Source organism: Balaenoptera musculus, chromosome 17 (genome assembly GCF_009873245.2).
Source record: "Balaenoptera musculus isolate JJ_BM4_2016_0621 chromosome 17, mBalMus1.pri.v3, whole genome shotgun sequence".
Lineage (NCBI taxonomy): Eukaryota > Metazoa > Chordata > Mammalia > Artiodactyla > Balaenopteridae > Balaenoptera > Balaenoptera musculus.
Window position 1 is genome coordinate 68,336,582 of NC_045801.1, and position 23,525 is coordinate 68,360,106.

Below are 23,525 nucleotides of genomic sequence, written 5' to 3' on the forward strand. Positions count from 1 at the left end.
CCACGAGATTATTGAAAGAAAGAGAGAAAACTGAAATCACTTATAACATATTAGAATCATAATGACAGAGTAGAAATACATACCAATCCATACAGCATTTCATACAGAACAGCACCAAGGCACCACCAATCTACAGTATTGTCATAGGGCTGTTTTCTGATTACTTCAGGTGCTAGGTACTATAGAAAAGATTAAATATTAGAGCAACTCAATAAACAGCTGAAGACAAAATCTAGGAATAATTGAGAAATTTAATAAATTTTAGGTGTAATATCACACTAAATTAAACATGTTATCTAGATTTTCAGTTGGCTGGGTATTCTCATTCTATACCAGGGGTTCTTGGGTGGTGCTACTCTTCAGAAACAATTGGGGTAATTTTCAAAGTACACATATTCAAGCATTTCTCCCCAGAAACTGTGATGTAGTTAAGACAAATAGAGGACAACAAATGTACAAACTGTAATACTAAGTAGGTAAAGTAGGTATTTTTTTGGGGGGGGGGGAGCGGGGGGAGTCTTGCACAAAATTAATTTTAGAAATTCTTCTGGCCATTATTCATAATTGATTCTCCTGAAGAAAGAATTTTTAGTGTGGCAATTACAATTCATTTTTTTCTTTTTATTGAAAGAAAAAAGAATAAATTGCATTCTTATTTAAGAATTACAATAGCAATTCTTTAACATATTATTTAGAAAAGTTGCTTATTATATGGCTATTTACATTTCAAATTGTAAAAAATTTAAACATCATGATTTCACACATATAAGATGGTAAATTTGAATTTTAGATTCCAAAATATATATTTCCTCTTCCCACATGAAATATATATAAGGAAATACATTCTTAAGCTTTTTTATGTGATCCAAAGAAATGGCAACATATATAAAAAGGGTTTAATAATTTCTGATCATATTTAGGTTTAGATGACCAAAAAAACTTCTATTTCCCTTCTAAAAATTATAGGACTTAAAGATTTTGTTAACTATTAAATGAATATACATCCACGAAAAATGTTTCTTCATACATAAACCAAAATAGAATTATTACAAATATATACAAGAGCTAGGGTTAGATTAGAGAGAAAAAGGAAGAAAAAATACATTTCAAAGTAAATAGTTGTACTTATAGATACTTCAAGTTTCTCATCTTGATTAGAAATCTGACGTGAGCTATTTTATCACACATTTTTAACATGATATTTGCAATTACTCCACAATCTTAATTACTCTTAATTAATTGCAATTAAGATCACAATTAATATTTTAAAATTAGAACACTTTAAACTAAACGTATGTATGTGTAAAGTTAGAATAACAAGGCTTTCACATAAATTTTAAGGACTATTATTACTGTCTCAAATAGAAAGATACATTTTCTGCTAGTTAAAATGATTAGAGAATAGGATGTTCTGGTTAATAAATTCTGATTTGTAATTTTTTCCCCCATATCCACTGCTTTATTTTCTTCCATTAAACAATTTTTATTATAAAATAGTTTAACCATACAAAAAGTATAAAAATATAATAGAAACCAATAGTGCTGCCACCCAAATAAAGGCAATGTTAACATTTTGCCATATTTGCTTTAGCTTATTTCTTTTAAAAAACAGCTTTATTACGATATTCGCATACCATGCCATTCACCCATTTAAAGTATGCAATTCAGTGGCTGTTAATATATTCACAGAGTTGTCCCAACATGACCTCAATTAATTTTTGGACATTTTCATTACTGATTCATGATTTTTTTTTTTTTTAAGAATTAGAAATGTAATCAAATGTTTGAAGAAATCTAAGGTAAACTTTTAACATTAAAAACAAGTAAGCATAATTTATCTTTGTTGGGTTATCTGTGGTATCTCAAAATCACAGTTAAAAAAATATCAACTATCAATAAACTTTAAATGTTCAGAAGGGATGATTATCAGATATTTCCAGCTGGCTGGAAGCTGAAAATATTTTTACTCTACTTTTCTGATTTCAAATTTTATATATACAATTTGTGATTCATTTTTGCATTTTATACATGGGTACATGAATGAGACATATTTCTTACCTCTGGTGTCCCACAAAATGTTGTTGTGGTGTCAGAAATAGCAATTCCTTCTTTACAAAGCCCAAAATCTGTTAAGACAACATGTCCCTGACAAATACAGGGGCAGTAAGATAAAAGAATGCATGGACATAAATGGACACTTATTAAAACTACTGGATTTTGAAATAATCATAGATTAAAAGGAAATTGCAAAAACAGTACAGAGTTCCATGTCCCCTTCCCCCAGCTTCCCCCAATGCTGACATCTTATATAACTGTAGTAGTGTCAAAATCAGGAAACTGACATTGGTATAATACTGATAACTAGACTGCCAACTTTATTCAGTTTTCGCTATCTTACATGCACGCATTTGTGTGTGTGTGTGTGTGTAGCCCTATGCAATAGAGATGTATAAATTCGTGTAACTACCACCACAATCAGACAGAGAACGTCCATTATCCCAAAGGAACAAAGGAACTCTCTCATGCTACCCCTTTATCTTTGAACTCCCCTATTCCCTCAGTCCCTGTCCCCTTGCAACCACTAATCTGTTCTCCATCTCTATAGTTTTGACATTTCGAGAATGTTATCTAATGGAATCATGCAGTGTGGAACCTCTGAGGTGGACTCTTTTCCACTAAGCATAACAACAACAAAAATCATGAACTAGTAAATGGAACGTAATGAAACTTAAAAGCTTTTGCACAGCAAAGGAAACCATAAACAAGACGAAAAGACAACCCTCAGAATGGGAGAAAATATTTGCAAACGAAGCAACTGACAAAGGATTAACCTCCAAAATATACAAGCACCTCACGCAGCTCAATGTCAAAAAAATAAACAACTCAATCCAAAACTGGGCAGAAGACCTAAATAGACATTTCTCCAAAGAAGATATAGATTGCCAACAAACACGTGAAAGGATACTCAACATCACTAATCATTAGAGAAATGCAAATCAAAACTACAATGAGGTATCACCTCACACCTGTCAGAATGGCCATCATCAAAAAGTCTACAAACAATAAATGCTGGAGAGGGTGTGGAGAAAAGGGAACCCTCTTGCACTGTTGGTGGGAATGTAAATTGATACAGCCACTATGGAGAACAGTATGGAAGTTCCTTAAAAAACTAAAAATAGAACTACCATACGACCCAGCAATCCCACTACTGGGCATATACCCTGAGAAAACCATAATTCAAAGAGTCATGTACCACAATGTTCATTGCAGCACTATTTACAATAGCCAGGACATGGAAGCAACCTAAGTGTCCACCAACAGGTGAATGGATAAAGAAGATGTGGTACATATATACAATGGAATATTACTCAGCCATAAAAAGAAATGAAATTCAGTTATTTGTAGTGAGGTGGATGGACCTAGAGTCTGTCATAGAGAGTGAAGTAAGTCCAAAAGAGGAAAACAAATACCATATGCTAACACATATATATGGAATCTAAAAAAAAGAAAAAAAGGTTCTGAAGAACCTAGGGGCAGGACAGGAACAAAGACGCAGACGTAGAGACCGGACTTGAGGACACGGGGAGGGGGAAGGGTAAGCTGGGACGAAGTGAGAGAGTGGCATGGGCATATACACACTACCAAATGTAGAATGGATGGCTGGTGGGAAGCAGCTGCATAGCACAGGGAGATCAGCTCGGTGCTTTGTGACCACCTAGAGGGGTGGGATAGGGAGGGTGGGAGGGAGACGCAAGAGGGAGGGGATATGGGGATATGTGTATATGTATAGCTGATTCATTTTGTTATACAGCAGAAGCTAACGCACCACTGTAGAGCAATTATACTCCAATAAAGTTGTTGAAAAAAAAAAATCATGAACTAGTAGATTTTTAAAGGACAATACTTACTACTGAATCCAGAAGAATATTTTCTGGTTTCAAGTCTCTATCGAATTAAAAGGAAAGAAAAGGAAAACTGAATATGAACTGAAATAAAATAATAAAAAGACATTTCAGAAGTGAAATTTTTAAAATTTACCTGTACACTATTTTGATGGAGTGCAAATAACCCAATGCACTGGCAATTTCAGCAGCATAAAACCTAGCTCTGTGTTCAGGAAAGGACCGTTCTCTTTGTAAGTGAAAAAACAGCTGTAAAATTGAAAAAAAAAAAAAGAATATTAAGATCATTCACACATAAAGTGAAACAAATATATTCTAATACAAAAACAGGATTTATTTTTGTTACTTTGAACGTGAGATAAAAATGCACCAAAGCACAGAACCGTGAATCCCCCTTGCCTATGTCTCCCCTCCACCCAGCAATCATGCTCTCTTCAACCACAAATCTTTCCCTATCCGTGCTTACTGCTCGCTCATCTCCCATTTACCCCTCAACCCTCAGTGTGGCAGTATCCTCACACCACTCCAGGCAACCTCCCTGGAAAAGATTATTAATGGAGACCAACGATTTTGATACTGCCATGTAATTATCTTACTGGACCTTTTTTGACTGTTCTTTCATTTGAAAAAACCAAATGCTATTTAGAGATCGGAAACCTAGTGGCTGGAAGATCAAATCTAACCCACAGATATAATTTGTTTGAACCAAAGAATGTTTTCAGAAAAATCTAAAATAATTGGTAACATTTAAAAACTGGGAAATTTTTTTTTTTGGTTAAGATTTATAGTTTTGTTTCTTCTGGGGGAAAAAAAAGAGGTGGGGGGAGCTCTGCACCATTAAGCCTAAATTCAATATGGTAGCAACTGGCTGGAGCTCACTGGCAGCTGGACTCTCCAGTTCATTTCTTACACTTCCTAATTCTTAATGTATGTCTCACAACCTGTCCTCTAGTCATCAGGTCACCTGCCTAGACAAAGTTTGCTCTAGGTCCTAACTCTAAGTCTTTGGGCTTCTAAAACAACAATCTCTCGTTGGGGGCTTTCTTCTACCTTGGACAGTTCCATCTCCGCTCCTTTCTGGGCCCTTATGCTGCAGGGATTGACAAGTTGTCTGTCCTAGGTTTCTCCACTGTTATTCTTTCTCTGGATACCTTCCCAGGCAACTTAACCCATTCCAATGATCTTAACCACCACCTCTATGTTGACGTCTCTCGTGTGGACAGCCCTCTGCTTGGAGCTTCTACTGCAAAACTCTGCTGTCTGCTGCTCTTTCCCGAATATTTAACAAGCCAACAAATTCAATTTGTCTAACCCAGAGCCCCTGGTCTTCTCTTACAGACTTACTGCCACTGCTGTATTGTCTCATTTAATGGTATCACTTTCTACCCAGCCCTCTAAGCCATGGGAGGCAGCAAGGTAAAGTGGAAATAGATTTTCAAACTGAAAAGCTAGCTGATCAGCCTTGGGTTCAAATCCTAGTTCTCCTCTTTTTGTGTGTAATTCATTTAACTTCTTTGATTTTCAAAAATTGTCCCCAATGTTTTCTTAGCCTCTTCTGAAAGGTGATGGTGAAGATCAGTTACAATAGATCCTGACAGAGTAGATAAATGGGGCTGACCTGGGATTCACCTCTACTGCTCCTTTACCCTTAGTCCCTATATCCAAACAATGAATAAATTCTTCTGTTTTTATCTCTTATTTATTTATGGAGTACTCCCACCTTTTAACCATTACCACTGCTTTTATTAGCTGCAGCTTACTCTATTGTAATACTTTATTTATTGATCTTCTGATCACATCTGCTAATACACTACTACTGATGAAAATTACCCCAAATGAAAATCTGATCATTCACTAATAACAGCTAACAACCACTGCTTACTAAATCAAAGGTACTATGCTAAAGACTATATGCTTGTGTTATTCAATCCACCCACCTATTTTGAAGTAAGAATTGATGAGGAAGCTGAGAATCAGGAAGGCTTGTTTACATGCCCAGTATCATAAAACTTATTTGTTTATACTCTACCTGACTCCAAAACAGATCTGAAGTAGTATACAAAAATAAATATCACATGTCAAGGTTAAAATGCAAATATGAACATTGGGGGGAAAATAACAGTAATAATAGGAAACACATAATGAAATCACACTCCTCTTGCCTCTGTCCTTTCTCATCTTTATTCCTCTTCTACCTGTTGCCCCATTCAACCCCTGCACCTTAACATTCTCTTTTTTCCCCCATTATCTTAGTCAACTCTATCTTTTAGAAGACAAGCCTACTTCTTTCCACCTTTGCCATCCAGTTTATGAGCAGTCACTGTGTAATAAGGGCTCAGAAGCAAAGTCCTAAAACAGCGTTAACAAACTACAGACAAGCAGGAAACGTGCAGCCAGTATCCCACCTGCAGTTAGATTTCTGCATGACATTTCAAAGACATAGGTGGTACTTAAGAATGGGCTTTGCAGTTGGGATGTCCAGGTTAAATCCGGGGCCTGACAAGTACTAGAGCATGGTGACACTGAGAAAGTTACTTAACCTCTCTGAGCCTTAATTTCCTTACCTATAAAATGAGTATAAGAGTGTTTATCTCAAAGAGTTGTGATGATAAACTGATATAACACATGTAAAATAATTACAAAGTGCCAGGCCCTCAATAAATTCTCGTTATATGTTAGCACTCACCACATACAAATAAAACAATACCTTCAAGGTGGGAACAATGTGGGGTCGTCCACATTCCTGAATCAGGTTGCATGGGGGATTCATAATCCCGCTTCTGAGGAGTCTTAAGGCATATTTGTCATATATGTAAGAGGCTGAATAATGATTCTTTTTATGACCATCCCCAAAATGATCTAGGTATGTCTGATCTTTCAAGTTTGCAGAATAGAAATTGGTCTTCTGTGTAGTTCCTTTATTCTACAGATAAGTGTACTATAGTAAGGTTGAAATACACTTCTCTTCTCTCTTTGCTCTGGGATTAAGGGATGGAAGATCCTTTTGTAAAGATATGATAACATTTACCAGTTAAAGTAATTTTTAGAGACATTTACAGGTCAGAGATCAAACAAATTAGAAAAGTATGAGGATTAAGAAGCAGAGGAACAGGGGGTGGTCGGCTGCATCGATCCTGGAATCAGACTGAGCTCAATTCCTGGCTCCATACTTACTAACCCACATGGCTTGATCAAGTTACTGAGCTTCTCTGTACCTCAGTTTCTTTGTCTTATGTAACACAATTGTTGTGAAGATAAAATAATATATATAAAGAGCCAGAGTGCTGGGCACATAAGGATGCTCAATACATGTTAACTACTACTGGAATTATTATCTTAACAGCAGCATTTCCCAAAATGTATTTCAATATCCCTCTGATTCAGAGTTTTGGGGAATATTATTAATAGACTTGGTTCAAACAAAAAATGGGACTGTGTGGTAAAAAAAAAAAAAAATTTTAAATAAATCCAGGCTTTCAGGCATAATTTCTCAAAGTCTTTAACATGCTGAAACACTGTAAATACCACGAAGCACACTGTTAATCACCAAGGGGATATAACAGGAAACATTTTCCAAACTGGCTTCACCACAGAACCCTTTATTACAGGATCATCTCATCTGATTAATAGTTTGCACATTTTGGAAAATGACAGGCTAGAGTAATATTTATATGCAACTATTGAAATGATAATTACCAAAAATTACAAATCAAGTTTCATTCTAATGTTTCAGTATATATTCTTGCTATATAGCTCAGTGACAAAACTACCCATGAAGTCTGTAGCTTCGTATCAAGGTTCTTTTATGAACCTTCCCACCTACACCATAAGCTGCTTAGGAAAAGAGCTTTATGTCTCACTTCTCCACATCCTGCATTGTGCTGATTAGCCAGTGCTTTAAATACTGCTGCTACTCAACAAATAGCTGTTTATGCTGGGCTTTGCTTCCAAAACTGATAAGAGAAACTTGAACTCTACTGTTTTTCTAAACATTATCAATACTAGAAAACTAATTATAAAACTCACCTCCCCTCCATTAATAAAATCCAGAACAAAATAAAGCTTTTCAGTTGTTTGGAAAGAATAATGTAATCCAACCAAAAATGGATGTTTCACATTTTTCAAGAGCACATTACGTTCAGCCATAATGTGTTTTTGCTGTTAAAAAAAAAAAAAAAGTAAAAAATCAGCTTGTATTATACACCAGAAAACAATTCTGTTAACTGAGAAAATGGGCTTAGGAGAAACAAAGCTATTTTATTTTACCTCTTTTCTGTTGAGAACTATCTTTTTCTGTAACACTTTGACAGCATAAAATTTTCCATCCAGTTTCCGTTTTACAAGAAGAACCTGTTATAGTTAAAGATTGTACCTACTATTAGAAATTTCAATGTTTTGATAGGAACAGTTCACTTATCAGTAAGTCAATACTTAAATTTTATAAAAATAAAGTCCACAAAGGACCTAGATAATGTGGTGTTTTTATTTTGAAAATTGAAAATTACTTAATTTATTTCTTCAATTCCACTTTTCCTTTCCTTAGATATTTTAATAAAACCAAAAAATGTTGATGATTTAAATGGCCAGGCATCATTTCTTTGTCACTTAATGTGCTAATGTTTGAGGTTTTTACTAAATTTAAGTGTCAAAATCTATACTGCTTGAGAACTCTGTGTGTGTGTGTGTGTGTGTGCGCGCGCGTGCGCACGTGCCAGCCCTGAGTCCTGAAGAGTGTCTTTAGAAAATACTGAGGCTATAAATTTCATGTCTACATAAAAAAAGGAGAGGAAAATGGTTTCTAGGTGATCAAAATGCATTTTTGTTTTAACATTTGGGTTTCTCTTACAGGTTTCAAATTTAGAAGCACTCAGAACAAGAAGCACCATGTATAGCTGACATTCTATAATGGGCTGGGGTGCATGCAGACACTTTATGGATTTGAAGAAACTTAGAAGATCTTGCCCCAGAAAAAAAGGCAGACATACTCAAAGTTTCACAAACAAATTTTAAGGGATTCAAGACACCCTACAAGTTGTGTAACTATTAGATGATATATTCTAAAACTTTTTGAGATGATCTGCCACTAGTGACAAAGCTGGGCATTACTTTTGAGTACATCTGTGGTCTTCCTCGATAAAACCTGTAACCACACTCTAATCATGAGAAAAACACCAGGCAAATTCCAAAAAAGGGACACAATATACCTAACCAGTGCTTCTCAAAACCATCAAGGCCCTCAGAAACAAGGAAAGTCTGAGAAACTGTCATAGCCAAGAGGAGCCTAAGGAGACATGACAACTAAATGTAATGTGGTATCCTGAATGGGACAAAAAAAAGGACATTAGGTAAAAACCAAGGAAATCTGCATAAATGATGGGCTTTAGTTCATAATGGATCAATATTGGCTCACTGATTGGAACAAATGTACCATACTAACGTAAGATGTTACTAAATAGAGCAAACTGATGGTATGGAAATTCTCTGAACTTTCTCTTTACTCGATTTTTTTTTTTTTTTTTTGTAAATCTAAAATGGTTCTGAAAAATACAGTCTATCAATTAAAATGTTTGTTATTCATAAAAAAGGAGTCAAAACATCTTCAGGGTGAAAATGTCCTGAGTTCAATTGTTGGCATCTTTCTCATTTCTCAGGCTTTTGTTCTTTACAATATTTGACTCTGTTGAATGTTCCTTCCTTCCTACATTTTTTCTTTTCTCAACAGCTCCCCACCCCCTTGAACTTCACTTCTCTACTTTGATTGGTTCATCTTCAAGTATATTCTAAGAAAATAATTCAAAGAATGTGGCCATTAGGAGGTACATTGAAGGGTAGACATTTTTTCAGCAGATTGGTAGATTTGGAAAATAGACAGGTGGTTAAGAAACAGATGGGCAAATGGAAAGTGGAACCAAGACCACCCTTTGCAGAAAAGCTTAGAATAAATATGAGATTTCCATTATTTATTTTACTTTATCATGTATATTTTTCTATTTTTCAAATACATTGTGAATCTGTATTTCTGCTTGCTTTTCCTTCTTTTCCGTATTCTGCTTTTCTTTGTTTTATTGTACTTTGTTGGTTTCCAACCATTTTGCAAGATTTAAAATTTTTATTAAACATAACACGTATATAGAAAAACTCATAAACATTACAGCTTGATAAATTACAAAATGGACACATTATGTAACCACTTCCAGGTTAAAAAAACAAACAAGCACTGTCAGTAGCCTGAAGCCTCCCATTTGCCCTATTCCAGAAACTATCCATCCCTGTTCTTCCTCAAAGGTAACCACTATTTCCATTTGCAATAACACAGGTTAGGTTTTGCCTGTTTTTGAATTTTATGTAATTAGAGTCACATAGACAAAGTGGTCTCTGCCTGACTTCTTTCACTCTAAATTATGTAATGTGCGTTCACGTTGTGGCATGCAGCAGTCTTCATATTTTCATTACTGTGCAGAGTACTGCATTCCACAGACATACCACACACAATTTATCCACTCTCTCACTGACATTTAGATTATGAACAATGATGCTTATGAACATTCTGGCACACGCCTTTCCTAGCGCATATGTGCATAAATTACTGGTGGCTACATAGCTTGGAGGAGAACCAATGTGTCACAGGTAATGCATATATTCAGCTTCAATATTTAACACCAGTTTTCACAGCATAAAAAATGGAACATACAGGAACAAATCGAATTAAAGATGTGTCAAAATTCTACACAGAACGGTATAAAACATTACTGAGAAAAGTTAAAGATGAATTAAATTAACAAAGGGATATGCCATGGTGACGGACTGGAAGACTTGATATTGTTAAGATGACAATTCTCCCCAAATTGATCTACAGATTCAATGCGATCCCAATCAAAATCCAACAGAATCTTATGGAACTTGACATGATAATTCTAAAATTTAATATTGATATGCAAAGAGCTAAGAACAGTCTCTTGAAGAGGAACAAGGAGGGGAAGACTCGTTCTGTTGGATATCAAGCTACATTTTCAAGACAATGTGGTACTTGTGCAAGGATACACAAATAGATTAATGAAACAAAATATAAAATCTAGAAACAGAAATATAAAACAAAATCTAGAAACAGATCCACGCATATAGACACTGGATATATGATGAAGTCTACCATGCAGAGCAGTAGGGAAAGAACAGCCTTTTCAATAAACTGCGTGGGATCAGTTGAACATCCATAGGGAAAAAAATGAACTGCGACCCTACACCTCATATTATAAGCAAGAACCAATTACTAATAGACTCTAGATCTAAACATGAAGTTTCCAAAACATTAATGCTTTTTGTTTTTAACAACAGACTATCTCTAACATTCCAACAGACTGTGAGCAATCTGAGAGCAAGATCTATTTCGAACTTTCTATTGCTTATGTTAGCACAATGCCCAGCATGTAGCAGGTGGCAAATATATATTTGCTGAATTAATGAACACACATGGGTGTAATTTTATGGTCACAGTTTCTGGTCTCTAGGGAACTCAGAAAAAAAAACTACATCTAGATACCGAAAGCTATGAATACAGCACACTATAATTAAACACGTACATATTTATTTTTACTACAGATTGAAGTATAATGCAAAAAAGAACTTAAATATATATGTGATGATTCTGACAGCTCCATCTATGATGCTTCTGCCCTTAGGGGTTCTTCTTGCTTGGTATGGCCACGCTGTCAAGCTACGTGCTTCATCTGACATTCACTGCATGAAGAGAGACAGGGTCCTCAAACCTCCCTTTCCTTCTCCAACTGCTATTTACACAGCTGCTCACTGTTGTCTTTCTGGCCTCAACTTAAATAACACCTCTTCAAAGAAGCCACCCTTGACCAATTCATCTAAATAGGGATTTTCCTCCCACTGACTATTTTCCTCTGTCTCTTGACTCTAGTCTTCATTTCCTTCATAGCTCCATTGCTACATGTAATTATTTACTTGACTGCATACTTTTAATTGACTATTTCCCCCACTAGGTTGTAAGCATCACAAAGGTATTAACCTTGTTATTTTTGTTCAGTACTATCTAACTAGGCCCCAGAACAGTGCTTGCCACATAGGAGCTCAACAAAATACTTGTTCAACAAATAAATTTTGGGTTAGAATTTGAGTAGATGCTTAGTATCCTGAATTATTCTGTCAGTACTTGAAGGTAGAGAAAGCATCTTAATTCCATAGCCTGCATACCAACAAGCCCCGTGGTCTTGCATATATAAGGCATACATTCTTTAAGTACTTACTTACTGAATGAAAAAATAAAAACACTCTTACCTTGCCAAAGCTGCCTTTTCCAATAACTTTTAAGAAATCAAAGTCTGTTGGTTTAGCACTGAAATAAATGAACAATGACAAGAATTAGCCTCCTAGAAATGGAAAGATGTTAACTTTTCAACATTTTTTAGCACCTCACTCTTTAATAGGTAAATCTTGGGTACACTTCAGCATGATAACTCCAGCTTTCACAGTGGTAGTATCTCATCTTTAATATAAAATAGGTAATAATGAACAGTAATAATATCTACTTTCTGATAAGACCTTTTATAATTTTATTTAAGCCTTGTTAAGTTTGGCTTAAGAAGGACTTCAATAATAGTCTCTTTGAGAGAAAAATATCTTTCTTTCTTTCTTTCTTTCTTTCTATCTATCTATCTATCTATCTATCTATCTATCTATCTATCTATCTATCTATCTATCATCTCTCTATCGTTTTGAACTCAGTGTAGCAAACCACTTTTATTAACCATAAACCTCACCAATGCTCTTAATGAGGAAACTGAGTAACTATATAAATTAGTGATACATTGCAAGGACTAAATAGTCTGGTAATTATTCTGAAAAGGAAGTTACTAGCTGGAATGCCTAGTAAAGTCACTAAGAAAATTTTCTGATGGAGAAAAAAGTCATCACAGTGTTTTACATACATATCACTTGTATGTTAAAGATAAAAGAACTCTCTACTTATTCTCTTAGATGGTAATGTAGAAAAGCCAGGAGTCCAGAAGGCAGAAGGTTATTTATTTTCACCTCAGGTAAAAACAGCATTGGCTGTATGTAGGCAAAAGCACGTGGTTGCAGAAAGATGAACTTAAGCAGCCAGAAGAGCTGTTTTCTTTAACGTGGTATGAATTCCTAAGTTGTACTAGGGAGAGTGAAATGACTCCATTTAGATTTTAAATGTCCTTCAATTCATTATTGAAAGAAATAGTCAATTCAAACATAAGAGTAACACCAGGCCTGGGTTAAATAATAACAGGTCAAGATTAGGGAGATAAATACTTAACTAAGCTTAGATGTTTCTCTTCTTCAAGAACCTGCTCTTTGGACTAGTTATTTTGTTCTTTAATGATATGCTGAAATACTGAAATAATTTTTTGAACGAACGTAATATAGTGAAAAAACATGCAAATCCCTCAAACAGTAAACACGCCAACCGAGGCCATACCCAAGGCCCCACTGTTAACTGTTGGTGATGAACCCTAATTGAAAGCAAACTTCCATTTTGTGCTGCCTGACAAGCTCAATGCAATGATGATAGAAAAGATGCTCAAAACCAAATTTCCTCTTTCAGTTACCATCCCGTTTCTTTGCTGTCCTTTGCAGCAAACCCATCAACTAAGTTGTCTAAACTCACTGTCGATACCTCCTGTCCCCTCCTGAACCCCTTCCTGTCAGTCTTCTACCCACCGCACCACTGAAACTGCTCACAGAGGTCACCGATGACTTATCAGTGGTCCATTCTCAATCTTCATCTTACCTGCCCCATCAGCAACATCAACAGAGTTATTTACTCCCTTTCTTCACCTGCTTTTGTGACACCACATTCCTGGTTTTCCTACCTTACTAATTATTCTTTCTTTAGTCTCCTTTACCATTTCTCCTGTCTATACTCATTTTCTAAGTGGACCAAAAGGGTAAGGGGAAGCACAGTGTCCTGTGATAAAAGATAGAATACTTTAGAATTAATCCAATAAGCCTGTAAGGATAATTACAAGTAAGGATAGCCACACTACACTCCTCTTCCAACCCACAGCAGTTATCACTCATCTGTCAGGGCACTCCTCAAACTGAGCCAAGAAGTAGCCTTGGACTCCTTCTTTGTATTCCAGTGAATTGCTGGAGTTGACACTTAAGATGAAGTCTACATGTGTCCCTCCTGGTGTTCCTCAAAATGTTTCCCCTCTGCTCAAGTAAATATGGGACTATGGGAGAAACTGGATAAAGAAAATTTAATAGCCTTTCACATGCTAATTTCCATCAAGACTCCTCTGGAACAAGCTGGCTAACAACTAGGGTTGCAGTTGTGACACTGAGCACCAAGAGAATATCAATTTGGCCTCCACGGATGCTTCTGCCAGAGTACTTCCCAGGTACCTCCCAGGACTTATGGTCCCCTGGGAAATACGGTCTACTGATCTTACACACACACACGCCAGGAAAGTAACAGTGGCAAAATAGCCCAACCCAATCAACAATCTGTGGATTAAAAACTCTTCAGAGCTCTACTAAAACAAGGAGAAGCTAGAGCAGTAAATTAGGCAAGCATACGACAGTACTATATTCACTGTAACTATAGTTCTATTTCACAGGCTTCCAGTTAAACTGGTATAATTATGTACATCTGCACATTTGCAAAAAATCTTCCTCAAATCCAGTGAGATTGTTTGAAACAAATTAAACCTACTGAGGATTTCCAGATGGTCCCAGGTTAATGTTCTGTGAGGTAGAGTGTAGCTGTTGGGATGGAAAAAAAAAAAAGAAGAATTTAGCATTCTTACTGGAGCGTCAGAAGTTATCGGTTAATGGATATTTTTGAAATAAAATACACATAACCGTACCACAGATATTTGCCATGTTAAAGAAACCTACAGCCCTAATGCTTAATAAATGTACAGACTTTTGGAAAGATACACAATCAATATAAACATAATCATTTTAATGATAAATTTCAAGAGCAGCTGTAAGGAAAAAGGTAAGGCAGAAATCAAAGTTGGCAAATGAATGAAGTAAACTGGGGAAAGCTCTTCGGAAGAGCTGGGCATTGAAACCACAACTGAAGAGGAATCATTTTTTACATTAAAAAAAATTGGTTAAAAATAGCTTTTGTTTTTAAATTTTCAAATATTTTTAATAAAGCTATTATTAAAGATAGGAAGTGAAAGTATGATGATGATTAAGACTGCAAATGCTGGAATAAAGTTTTAATTTGAGAGGAAGTAAACTTATTTCTAAAGCAAATACATAAAACCAGGAGTGCTTTTCTTCCTAATTCCACCACTGTGAGAGTATCAAATTTTTAGATAGGCTTTCCTCTTTACAACAGTTAACAAAGTAAATTTAATCCCTGTTATTAACGTAGAAGCAAATCTTTACTCACCTAGTATACCATAAAGCAATTTAACTAATTAAAATTCTAGCTCACTAATAATCAACTAGAAATTTAACTCAAAATCCCAAAAGATTAATCTAATGATCCTTCTACAGTGAGCACTTCTCACAAAAGCCAAATGTAAGTGAATTCTTCTGCACATAAATTTACTATGAAATTCTTTATACATTCAGAGAATTAAATCAGAGATGTCTCAAATATGTACACTTTTACTAGAGCTCTATATAATTATACTTCATATAAGCTATAGATATGAAGTAAGCTTTTAAAAACATCTCTTTAAGTTCATCAGAATTAACAAATTTTATCTAAGCAATTTCTTATTAGAGACATATGTCATATATATTCCCACTTAAATTCATTTGTAACTTATAGACAATCTCCAGAATACAAGTTATTTTTTAAAATAAAGGGCAAAAGATCTAAAGTATATTTCTTATGAAGTAACAACGTTGGCACCAATTTTTTAGTGACAAATCAAATGTATTTCTTACTGACAGCTTTACATGAAAAATCTTCATTTAATAAAATTTTAATCCACAGAAGACAGAAATAAAAGGAACCATAACAGTCTAGCTCAAGACAAAAAAATATATATAAACACTCCCGTTCATTAGATGAGATTTGTCCTGTTGTAGCATAATTTTAACATGAAGTAATCTCCCCCTGCTCCCCGGTTTTTCTGAGATATTATATAACTGACATACAGAACTGTGTAAGTTTAAGATGTATAGCATAATGATTTGACTTATATATATCATGATTATGTTTAAATATTATAGTATTCTATACAATCTGATAATGTAATCAAACTAAGTTGTAATTTCAATACACTTATTCTTTTAATGAATGTGCAGAGAACTGTATCATTTTTCCATTCAATGAACTTTTCTATAAGATGAAGAAAGTGAAGTAAGTGTGGATTAAACAATAACAAGGATAACCTGTCCCCTGAATTACATTAATATGTAATAAGATTTTATTACTTGCCAACGGTTTTTCTAATGGAGCACATTTCTGAAATAATAATGAAAATTTCTGGGGTATATAAGTAGATAACTTTTTACTCTACCTATTATTTTTAAAGATTACATCTAATCACTAAACTGAAGTTGAGGTATATTTCTTAACAGAATGAACACTAATCAAGAGAATAAGTTTCTTGACTTCTCTTGGCCTCTCTTTTTTTCTCTATAAATAAGGTCCAGATGCCTTCCAAGATATTTTCCAGCTATTAAATTCATTTGATTATCCACTTAGAAGTCCTTAATAAATAGTTACAACTGGGGTGGGGGGAGTGAAGGAATTGGAGGAAAGCAGTCAAACGGTACAAACTTCCAGTTATAAGAAAATAAGTACTAGGGATGTAATGTACAACATGATAGATATAATTAACACTGTGTATGTTATATATGAAAGTTGTTAAGAGAATAAATCCTAAGAGTTCTCATCACAGGAAAAACATTTTTTTCTATTTCTTTAATTCTGTATCTATATGAGATGATATCAATAGATATTCACTAAACTTACTATGGTGATTATTGCATGATGTATGTAAGTCAGATCATAATGCTGTACACCCTAAACTTATGCCAGTGATGTATGTCAATTATACCTCATTAAAACTGGAAGAAAAAATAAATAAAAATAAAACTGATGCATTTCCTAGAAATTTTAATTTAAAAAAATAATAAAAATAAATAAATAGTTATAACTGTAAGATGAAGTATGGCTCTTTCTTTTTTTTGAAAAGGTTTTTTTTAATCAGTATTTTAAAACAGGAAAAGATCCTAGTCTAAGTTCCAGATTTTATGGATGAAACGAGAAACAAAATTTAGATCGAAAGTCAACAGTGGGAGAACAGGAGCCAGAACCCAGGAATTTCTCTTAGTCTGGTTCTTTCTTCAAAAACCATTCTCCTACAGCAAGGCAAGACATTCTTTACATGATCTAAACCTACATACTCTCTACGTGATTAACAAAAGAAACATGGAAAATCACGGTTACATAAATTTTACTCTTTAAAATATTTTTTGAATAGTATTAAGATGTTTTTAAAAATCCATAACCTTACCAACAGATGATTTACAAATATTTATAGTACTTTCATATGGTCTTTGCATAACTTCGAAAAACTGTGATCACACTGTGTAAGTTTGCATGAAAAGTTTTAAACCCTGATTTCATTTAATGGTATGTCAAAACTTTAAATATTATCATCTTTAGAAATATTTTTTAAATGTACAATATATAGGGACAACCACTATTTGATTGATGACTATTCAAACTGATTCTATTCTAACTTTTCATTTTAAATCATACTAAAATGAACATCTTTGTTCTTTTCTGTGAAGGGTTATTTCATTTGCATCAACTCCTAAGTGACATGAATTACTTTCATGTTTGATACATATTGCCAAATTGCTTTCCAAAAGAGTTGCATAAATTTTAACACCAGTAACACCCAAGGATGCCCATTTACCTTACCCTTATTAGTCCTGGTATATTTTATTTACTTTACATTTTTGTTAATTTGGTAGATTAAAAAACCTCTCATTTAAAACTTTCATTTGCTACTGGTATCAAGGTTGAACATTTTCCCATATATCTGTTTACTAACAGTATTTCTTCATGTCCCTTTTCCTTTCATCTACTAGGGTCCTAAATATCATTCTTTTCAAAAATCCATATGTATGAGCTTTTTTTTACATAGACATTATTCCTTCTTATACTTTGTTACATGTTTTCCCAGCTTGTGGCTTCTCTTTTGACCGACTGCACAGATATAAGATTAAAATATCCTTTTACATTGTCCTAAGAGCAACCATGTCACAGACGTAAGAGATAAATCTGTTCTCTTAACTGAGAATCCTCTTAGAGCATCAGAGAAAGAAAATTACTACCTTCCAGTAGTCATATCTATTTTTCAAATGAAGATTTTTAGCTGTGGGACAGTAATGTTTCAACTCATGACATTACCTTTCAAATCACAAAAGCAGAACCATGACAAAATTAAAAGACATTATAAAGACAAAAACGTACATCTCTGATTTTCATGTATATACTTAACAATAGTATTAATCAATTTTAAATTATAAAGGTATTATCATATTTATATAACACTTGTAATTATACTTTTAACTGCTACATAATAATCCTGAGTTAAGTTATTGTAATTTACCTTTCTAACATAACTTTCTAAAGTAAATGTTGAAAATATCTTCATAAGAAGGCACAAGCTTATGATATTTATCACAATTAATTAAAAAAACAAGAATATCCTATTCTTTATTCTTTTCGGAAAACGTATTGATTATGTACATATAGCTACAGCAATAAAAGTTAGTTGATACCAACCAGCACATGTATATTGATTGCTCTACATCTCAAAACCTGACAATGCAGAGGAAGAGGTATTTAATATTCTGGTTGAAAAGGCCAGGCCTTTCCTGCTGGCCAAAATTCAAAACAACAGTGGCAATGGTGATAATCATGATGAAGATATATGATGATCAAAAAGGAAGATGTAAAGCAAAGAAAGCAGAACACAAAACTTCCTATATTGTATAATTAAAGTTAGGTAATTTTAAAAATTTCCACAAATTAGAGACGATTAGAAAGAAAATCACTAAAACGTTAAAAATTACTAGGTCTGGTTGCTGATAATATGGGTAATACTTCTAAATTATTTTCAAATTTTTCTTTAATTAACATGTATTACTTTTTATTATAAAAAGTACTCATTTTATCAATTTTATAAGAAATAGTGATAAGTAAGAGGTATACACATTTGTTTTTATGTTCTCTACAGAGTAGAAAATCTACAATGGATGAAATTACTCTGTTTTAAGTAAATGTGGTCCTAAAGTTGCCAATAATTTCATCTCTGGGGAATGGTATTTTTTTCTGTTAAAATATACAATTCCTCTTACTACCTTCTGAGTACTTCTTTCATCCTCATCTTCAGATGGATCTGACTGATGTTTTGGACTGTCCATTCGAAGGAATGCTCTGACATCTGGACTAAAAACAAAAATTAACTTTATTATGACTTTGCATTTCTACAGCTTTTCTCTCTTTTAACATGAAAATAAAAGTAACTATAGTAGCATTTACAGTAAGAAAGTCAAACAAAATCCATTAATAATCATTATTATAAAAGGAATAAGCAAATTAATTTTAAAAATAGGGAATCCAATAAACAAATGGGCAAAGGTATCAACAGTCGGTTCACAGAATAGAAAACCCAAATGGTAAGGAAATTTATGAAGATGCCTAACTTCACTAATAATCACAAAAAAACAAATTAAAACAACGAGAAATTACTTTAAGTCCACTAGCCAGCAAAATTTAGAAAGACACATAATACCAAAAGTTGGTAGGGATACAGGGAAAGGAACACCCTCATGTATTGCTGGTGAAAATGTAAAATGAGGCAACTTTTCTGAAAAGCAATTTGGCAATATTTGGTTAAACTGAGTATGCATTTTCCCTGAGGCCAGAAATTTCAGTTCTAAGAATAAACCACACACACACAAAAATTATGTACAGGTTCAGTGAAAGACATGTAACTAGGATACTCATTGCAATATTCTCTATAGGTCTGAATCAGAAGCAAAACAGCCATCTACCACTAGGGAAATGAGTAAGCAAGCGATGGTAACTGCCTGCAGAGAACAGCAGTCAGCGATCAGAAACAAGGAACCACAGCACAGCACCATTTACGTGTATATATTAAACACTCACAGACACAAAGCAACAGTCGATAAATAGATAACCAAAGACATACAGCAAACATGTTGAAGTGGGCATCACCAGTGGGGACGAAGAAATGGGTATGAAGAGGAAAAAAATGGACTAAAATAAAAGAGGGGCCTTGCATGGACTAATGACAATCCTGAGGAATGACTAAATCTCTGTATCTGCGGTACCTCCTCCCAAATTGTTCTTTTTTTTTCTTCTTTAAAAGTTGAGATATGTTAATCCCCAAATCCTGATTTATCCTTCCCCTGCCCCCTGCCCTGCTGCTATCCCCTTTGGTAACCATAAGTTTGTTTTCTATGCCTGTGAGTCTATTTCTGCTTTCCAAATAATTTTATTTGTATCATTTTTTTTTTAGATTCCACATATAAATTATATCATATGATATTTGTCTTTCTCAGTCTGACTTACTTCACTTAATATGATAATGTCTAGGTCCATCCATGTTGCTGCAAGTGGCATTATTTCATTCTTTTTTATGGATGAGTAATATTCTATTATATATACACCAAATCTTCTTTATCCATTCGTCTGTCCATGAACATTTAGGTTGCTTCCATGTCTTGGTTACTGTAAATAGTGCCGCTATGAACACTGGGGTGCATGTATCTTTTCGAATTAGAGTTTTCTCCAGATATATGCCCAGGAGTGGGACTGCAAGATCATATGGTAGCTCTGTTTCTAAGGAACCTCCATACTGTTTGGGATTAACATATACACACTACTATATAGAAAAAATAAACAACAAGGACCTACTGTATAGCACAAGGAACTACAGTCAATATTCTATAATAACCTATAATGGGAAAGCATCTGAAAAAGAATATATATATGTATAAATGAACCACTTTGCTGTATACCTGAAACTAATACAACAGTGTAAACTAACTATACTTCAATTTTAAAAAATGGTTAAAAAAAACTTGAGACATAATTGACATGTAACACTGTATCAGTTCCAGGTGTACAACATAATGCTTCTATACCTGTATATATTGAGAAACGATGACCACAATAAGTCTAGTTAACATCCATCACCACACAGTTACACATTTTTTGTGTGATGAGAACTTTTAATCTACTCTCTTAGCTACATTCAAATATGCTACCACAGTCCCCATGCTGCACATTACATCCGATGACTTATTTATTTTATAACTGAAAGTTTATACCTTTTGACCACCTTCACCCATTTCACCTACCCCCCACCTCTGGCAACCACCAATCTGTTCTTTGTATCAATGATTATGAATTTGGGTTTAAGATTTCACATATAAGTGAGTTCATGCAGTACTTGTCTTTCTCTGACTTATTTCACTTAGCACAATGCCTTCAATGTCCACCCACGTTGTCACAAATGGCAAGATTTCCAAAATTTTTCTTAATAATTAAATATAAATAATATACATTCATTGTAAGAAATTCAGGCAGACGAAAAATAGTTTTTAAAAAGGGAAGGGGCTGGTGGGAATGTAAAATGGTACAGCCAGTGTAGAAAACAGGTGATTCTCTGAAAAGCTATACACAGTTACTGTATGACCCAGCAATTCCACTCTTCAGTATATACCCAAAAGAAATAAAAACATATGTGCACACAAAAGCTCACACACACACACGTTCATAGCAGCATTATTTATAATAGTCAAAAAGTGGATGAATGGACAAAATGTGGCATATCCATATAACAGAATATTATTCAACTATGAAAACAAATGAAGTACTGATACATGCTACAATACGAATGAACTTCAAAAACATTATGCTAAATGAAAAAAGGAAGATTTAAAACTGTATGATTCCATTTATATGAAATTCCCATAACAGGCAAATCCATAAAAATAGAAAGTAGATTAGTGGTTGCCAAGGGTTGGGGGAAAGGGGAAATTAGAAAATATAGTTTCTTTTTGGGTTGACGTTAATGTTAGCTTAGACTTGGGTGATAGAATAAGATAGTGATGTGGTTGTACAGCATTGCAAGTATACTAAAAACCACTGAATTGTACACTTCAAAAATAGATAAAATGGTGAATTTTATGTTATGTGCATTTTATTTCAAAAAAAAATTTAAAGGTGGGAATCTTCATTCTTAACACCCCTACTATATTTGTTTTTTCTCTGCACAGTTAAGATCATGCTATATTTTAAGTATTTTATTTTACTGTATTTCACCTAAAAATACAATGTATTCAATACATCAAAAGGACTTTGCCATGTTGTTAAAAATTCTTTGTTAGCAATCACTTTTGATAGATGTATGATAATGTATTAGGACACACTGAAAGTTACTCAGTGGTTCTTTCACTTTAGGATATATAATACATATATATATATATATATATATATATATGGCTTCCAACTTCTGACTGTACAGCTTTCACTACTATAAATAATGTTGCAAGTGACAATCATCGTGCACAACACTGGAACTGCATTTACAATTTTCACTACAGATTTTTAAAAAGAAAAGTATTTGGTCTGAACTATAAACCATTTTCAGGCTTTAAGTAGTTTGTTAATAAGCTAATTTCCAGAGAGGTTGTACCAATTTCTACTCTCCTAGCAATACATGAACATCCTGAAAACTTTCTCCAGCCTTGATTAAATGTTAGTTTATATTAGCACCTCTCATAGTCTGGTAAGTGAAAAATAGTATTTTAAAGAGACGGAACTCAATTATATTAGTAATTAGTGAAATGCAAATTAAAGCAACAATAAGATACCACTACCCACTCACCAGAATGGCTAAAATTGAAAAGACTAATGATACTAAGTGTTGGTGAGGTGACCCATGTGATCTCATACACCGATGGTGGAAGTGGAAATTGGTACAATCACTTTGGGAAACTATTTAGCATTATCCACTAAGATTAAACATATACGTACCCTACAACCAAAAATTCTACTCAAAGATACATCAGAAATGCTTGCACATGTGCAGCAAAAGATATGTTAATGTCAACATTACTCATTAGAGCCAGAAAACAGAAATAACTCAAATGTCGATCAGCAGAATTGTGGTATATTCATGCAATGGGGTTTTATACAGCAATGGAAACGAACAAACTACTGTATAGCTATATGCAATAACAGTGGTGACTCTCAATTGTTGAAAACAAGCCAGATATAGACCATGTAATATATGATTCTATTTATATAAAGTTCAGAAACAGGGCACATTAATCTATGCTGCTAAAAATCAGGAGAGTAATGACCTTTGGGAAAGAACGGACATTGAGAAGAGGCATGTGAGGGGCCGCAGGGGTGCTGGCAATGTTCTATTCCTTGGCCTGGGGTGGAGAAGGGGGATACTCAGATGTATTCATTTTCTCATAATTCATTAAGCTGTACAATCATGATTTGTGTTCTTTTCTGTATGTGTTATAATGCAAGGAAGCTAAAATAAGGTGTTTTTGCTTCATTTGCATTTCTTAAATAGTAAAGAAATGCTC

General features: G+C 34.1%; 1 protein-coding gene across 18 annotated transcripts in view; it reads right to left on the reverse strand.

The window, feature by feature from the left end:
- The window catches only part of LOC118883373 (serine/threonine-protein kinase Sgk3), a 155,139-nt gene that overhangs the window by 11,707 nt on the left and 119,907 nt on the right, over positions 1-23,525 (reverse strand). For 17 of the 18 annotated variants that reach the window (XM_036830098.1, XM_036830096.1, XM_036830100.1 and 14 more), the window contains 9 exons: positions 19,251-19,338; positions 14,611-14,660; positions 12,201-12,258; positions 8,169-8,252; positions 7,929-8,060; positions 4,039-4,151; positions 3,909-3,945; positions 2,059-2,145; positions 84-179 (listed from right to left, as the gene is read on the reverse strand). In XM_036830098.1, the coding sequence (XP_036685993.1) occupies positions 84-179; positions 2,059-2,145; positions 3,909-3,945; positions 4,039-4,151; positions 7,929-8,060; positions 8,169-8,252; positions 12,201-12,258; positions 14,611-14,660; positions 19,251-19,338 (745 nt within the window). The remainder of the gene's footprint in view (positions 1-83; positions 180-2,058; positions 2,146-3,908; positions 3,946-4,038; positions 4,152-7,928; positions 8,061-8,168; positions 8,253-12,200; positions 12,259-14,610; positions 14,661-19,250; positions 19,339-23,525) is intronic. The other variant, XM_036830106.1, reaches the window with a different exon arrangement.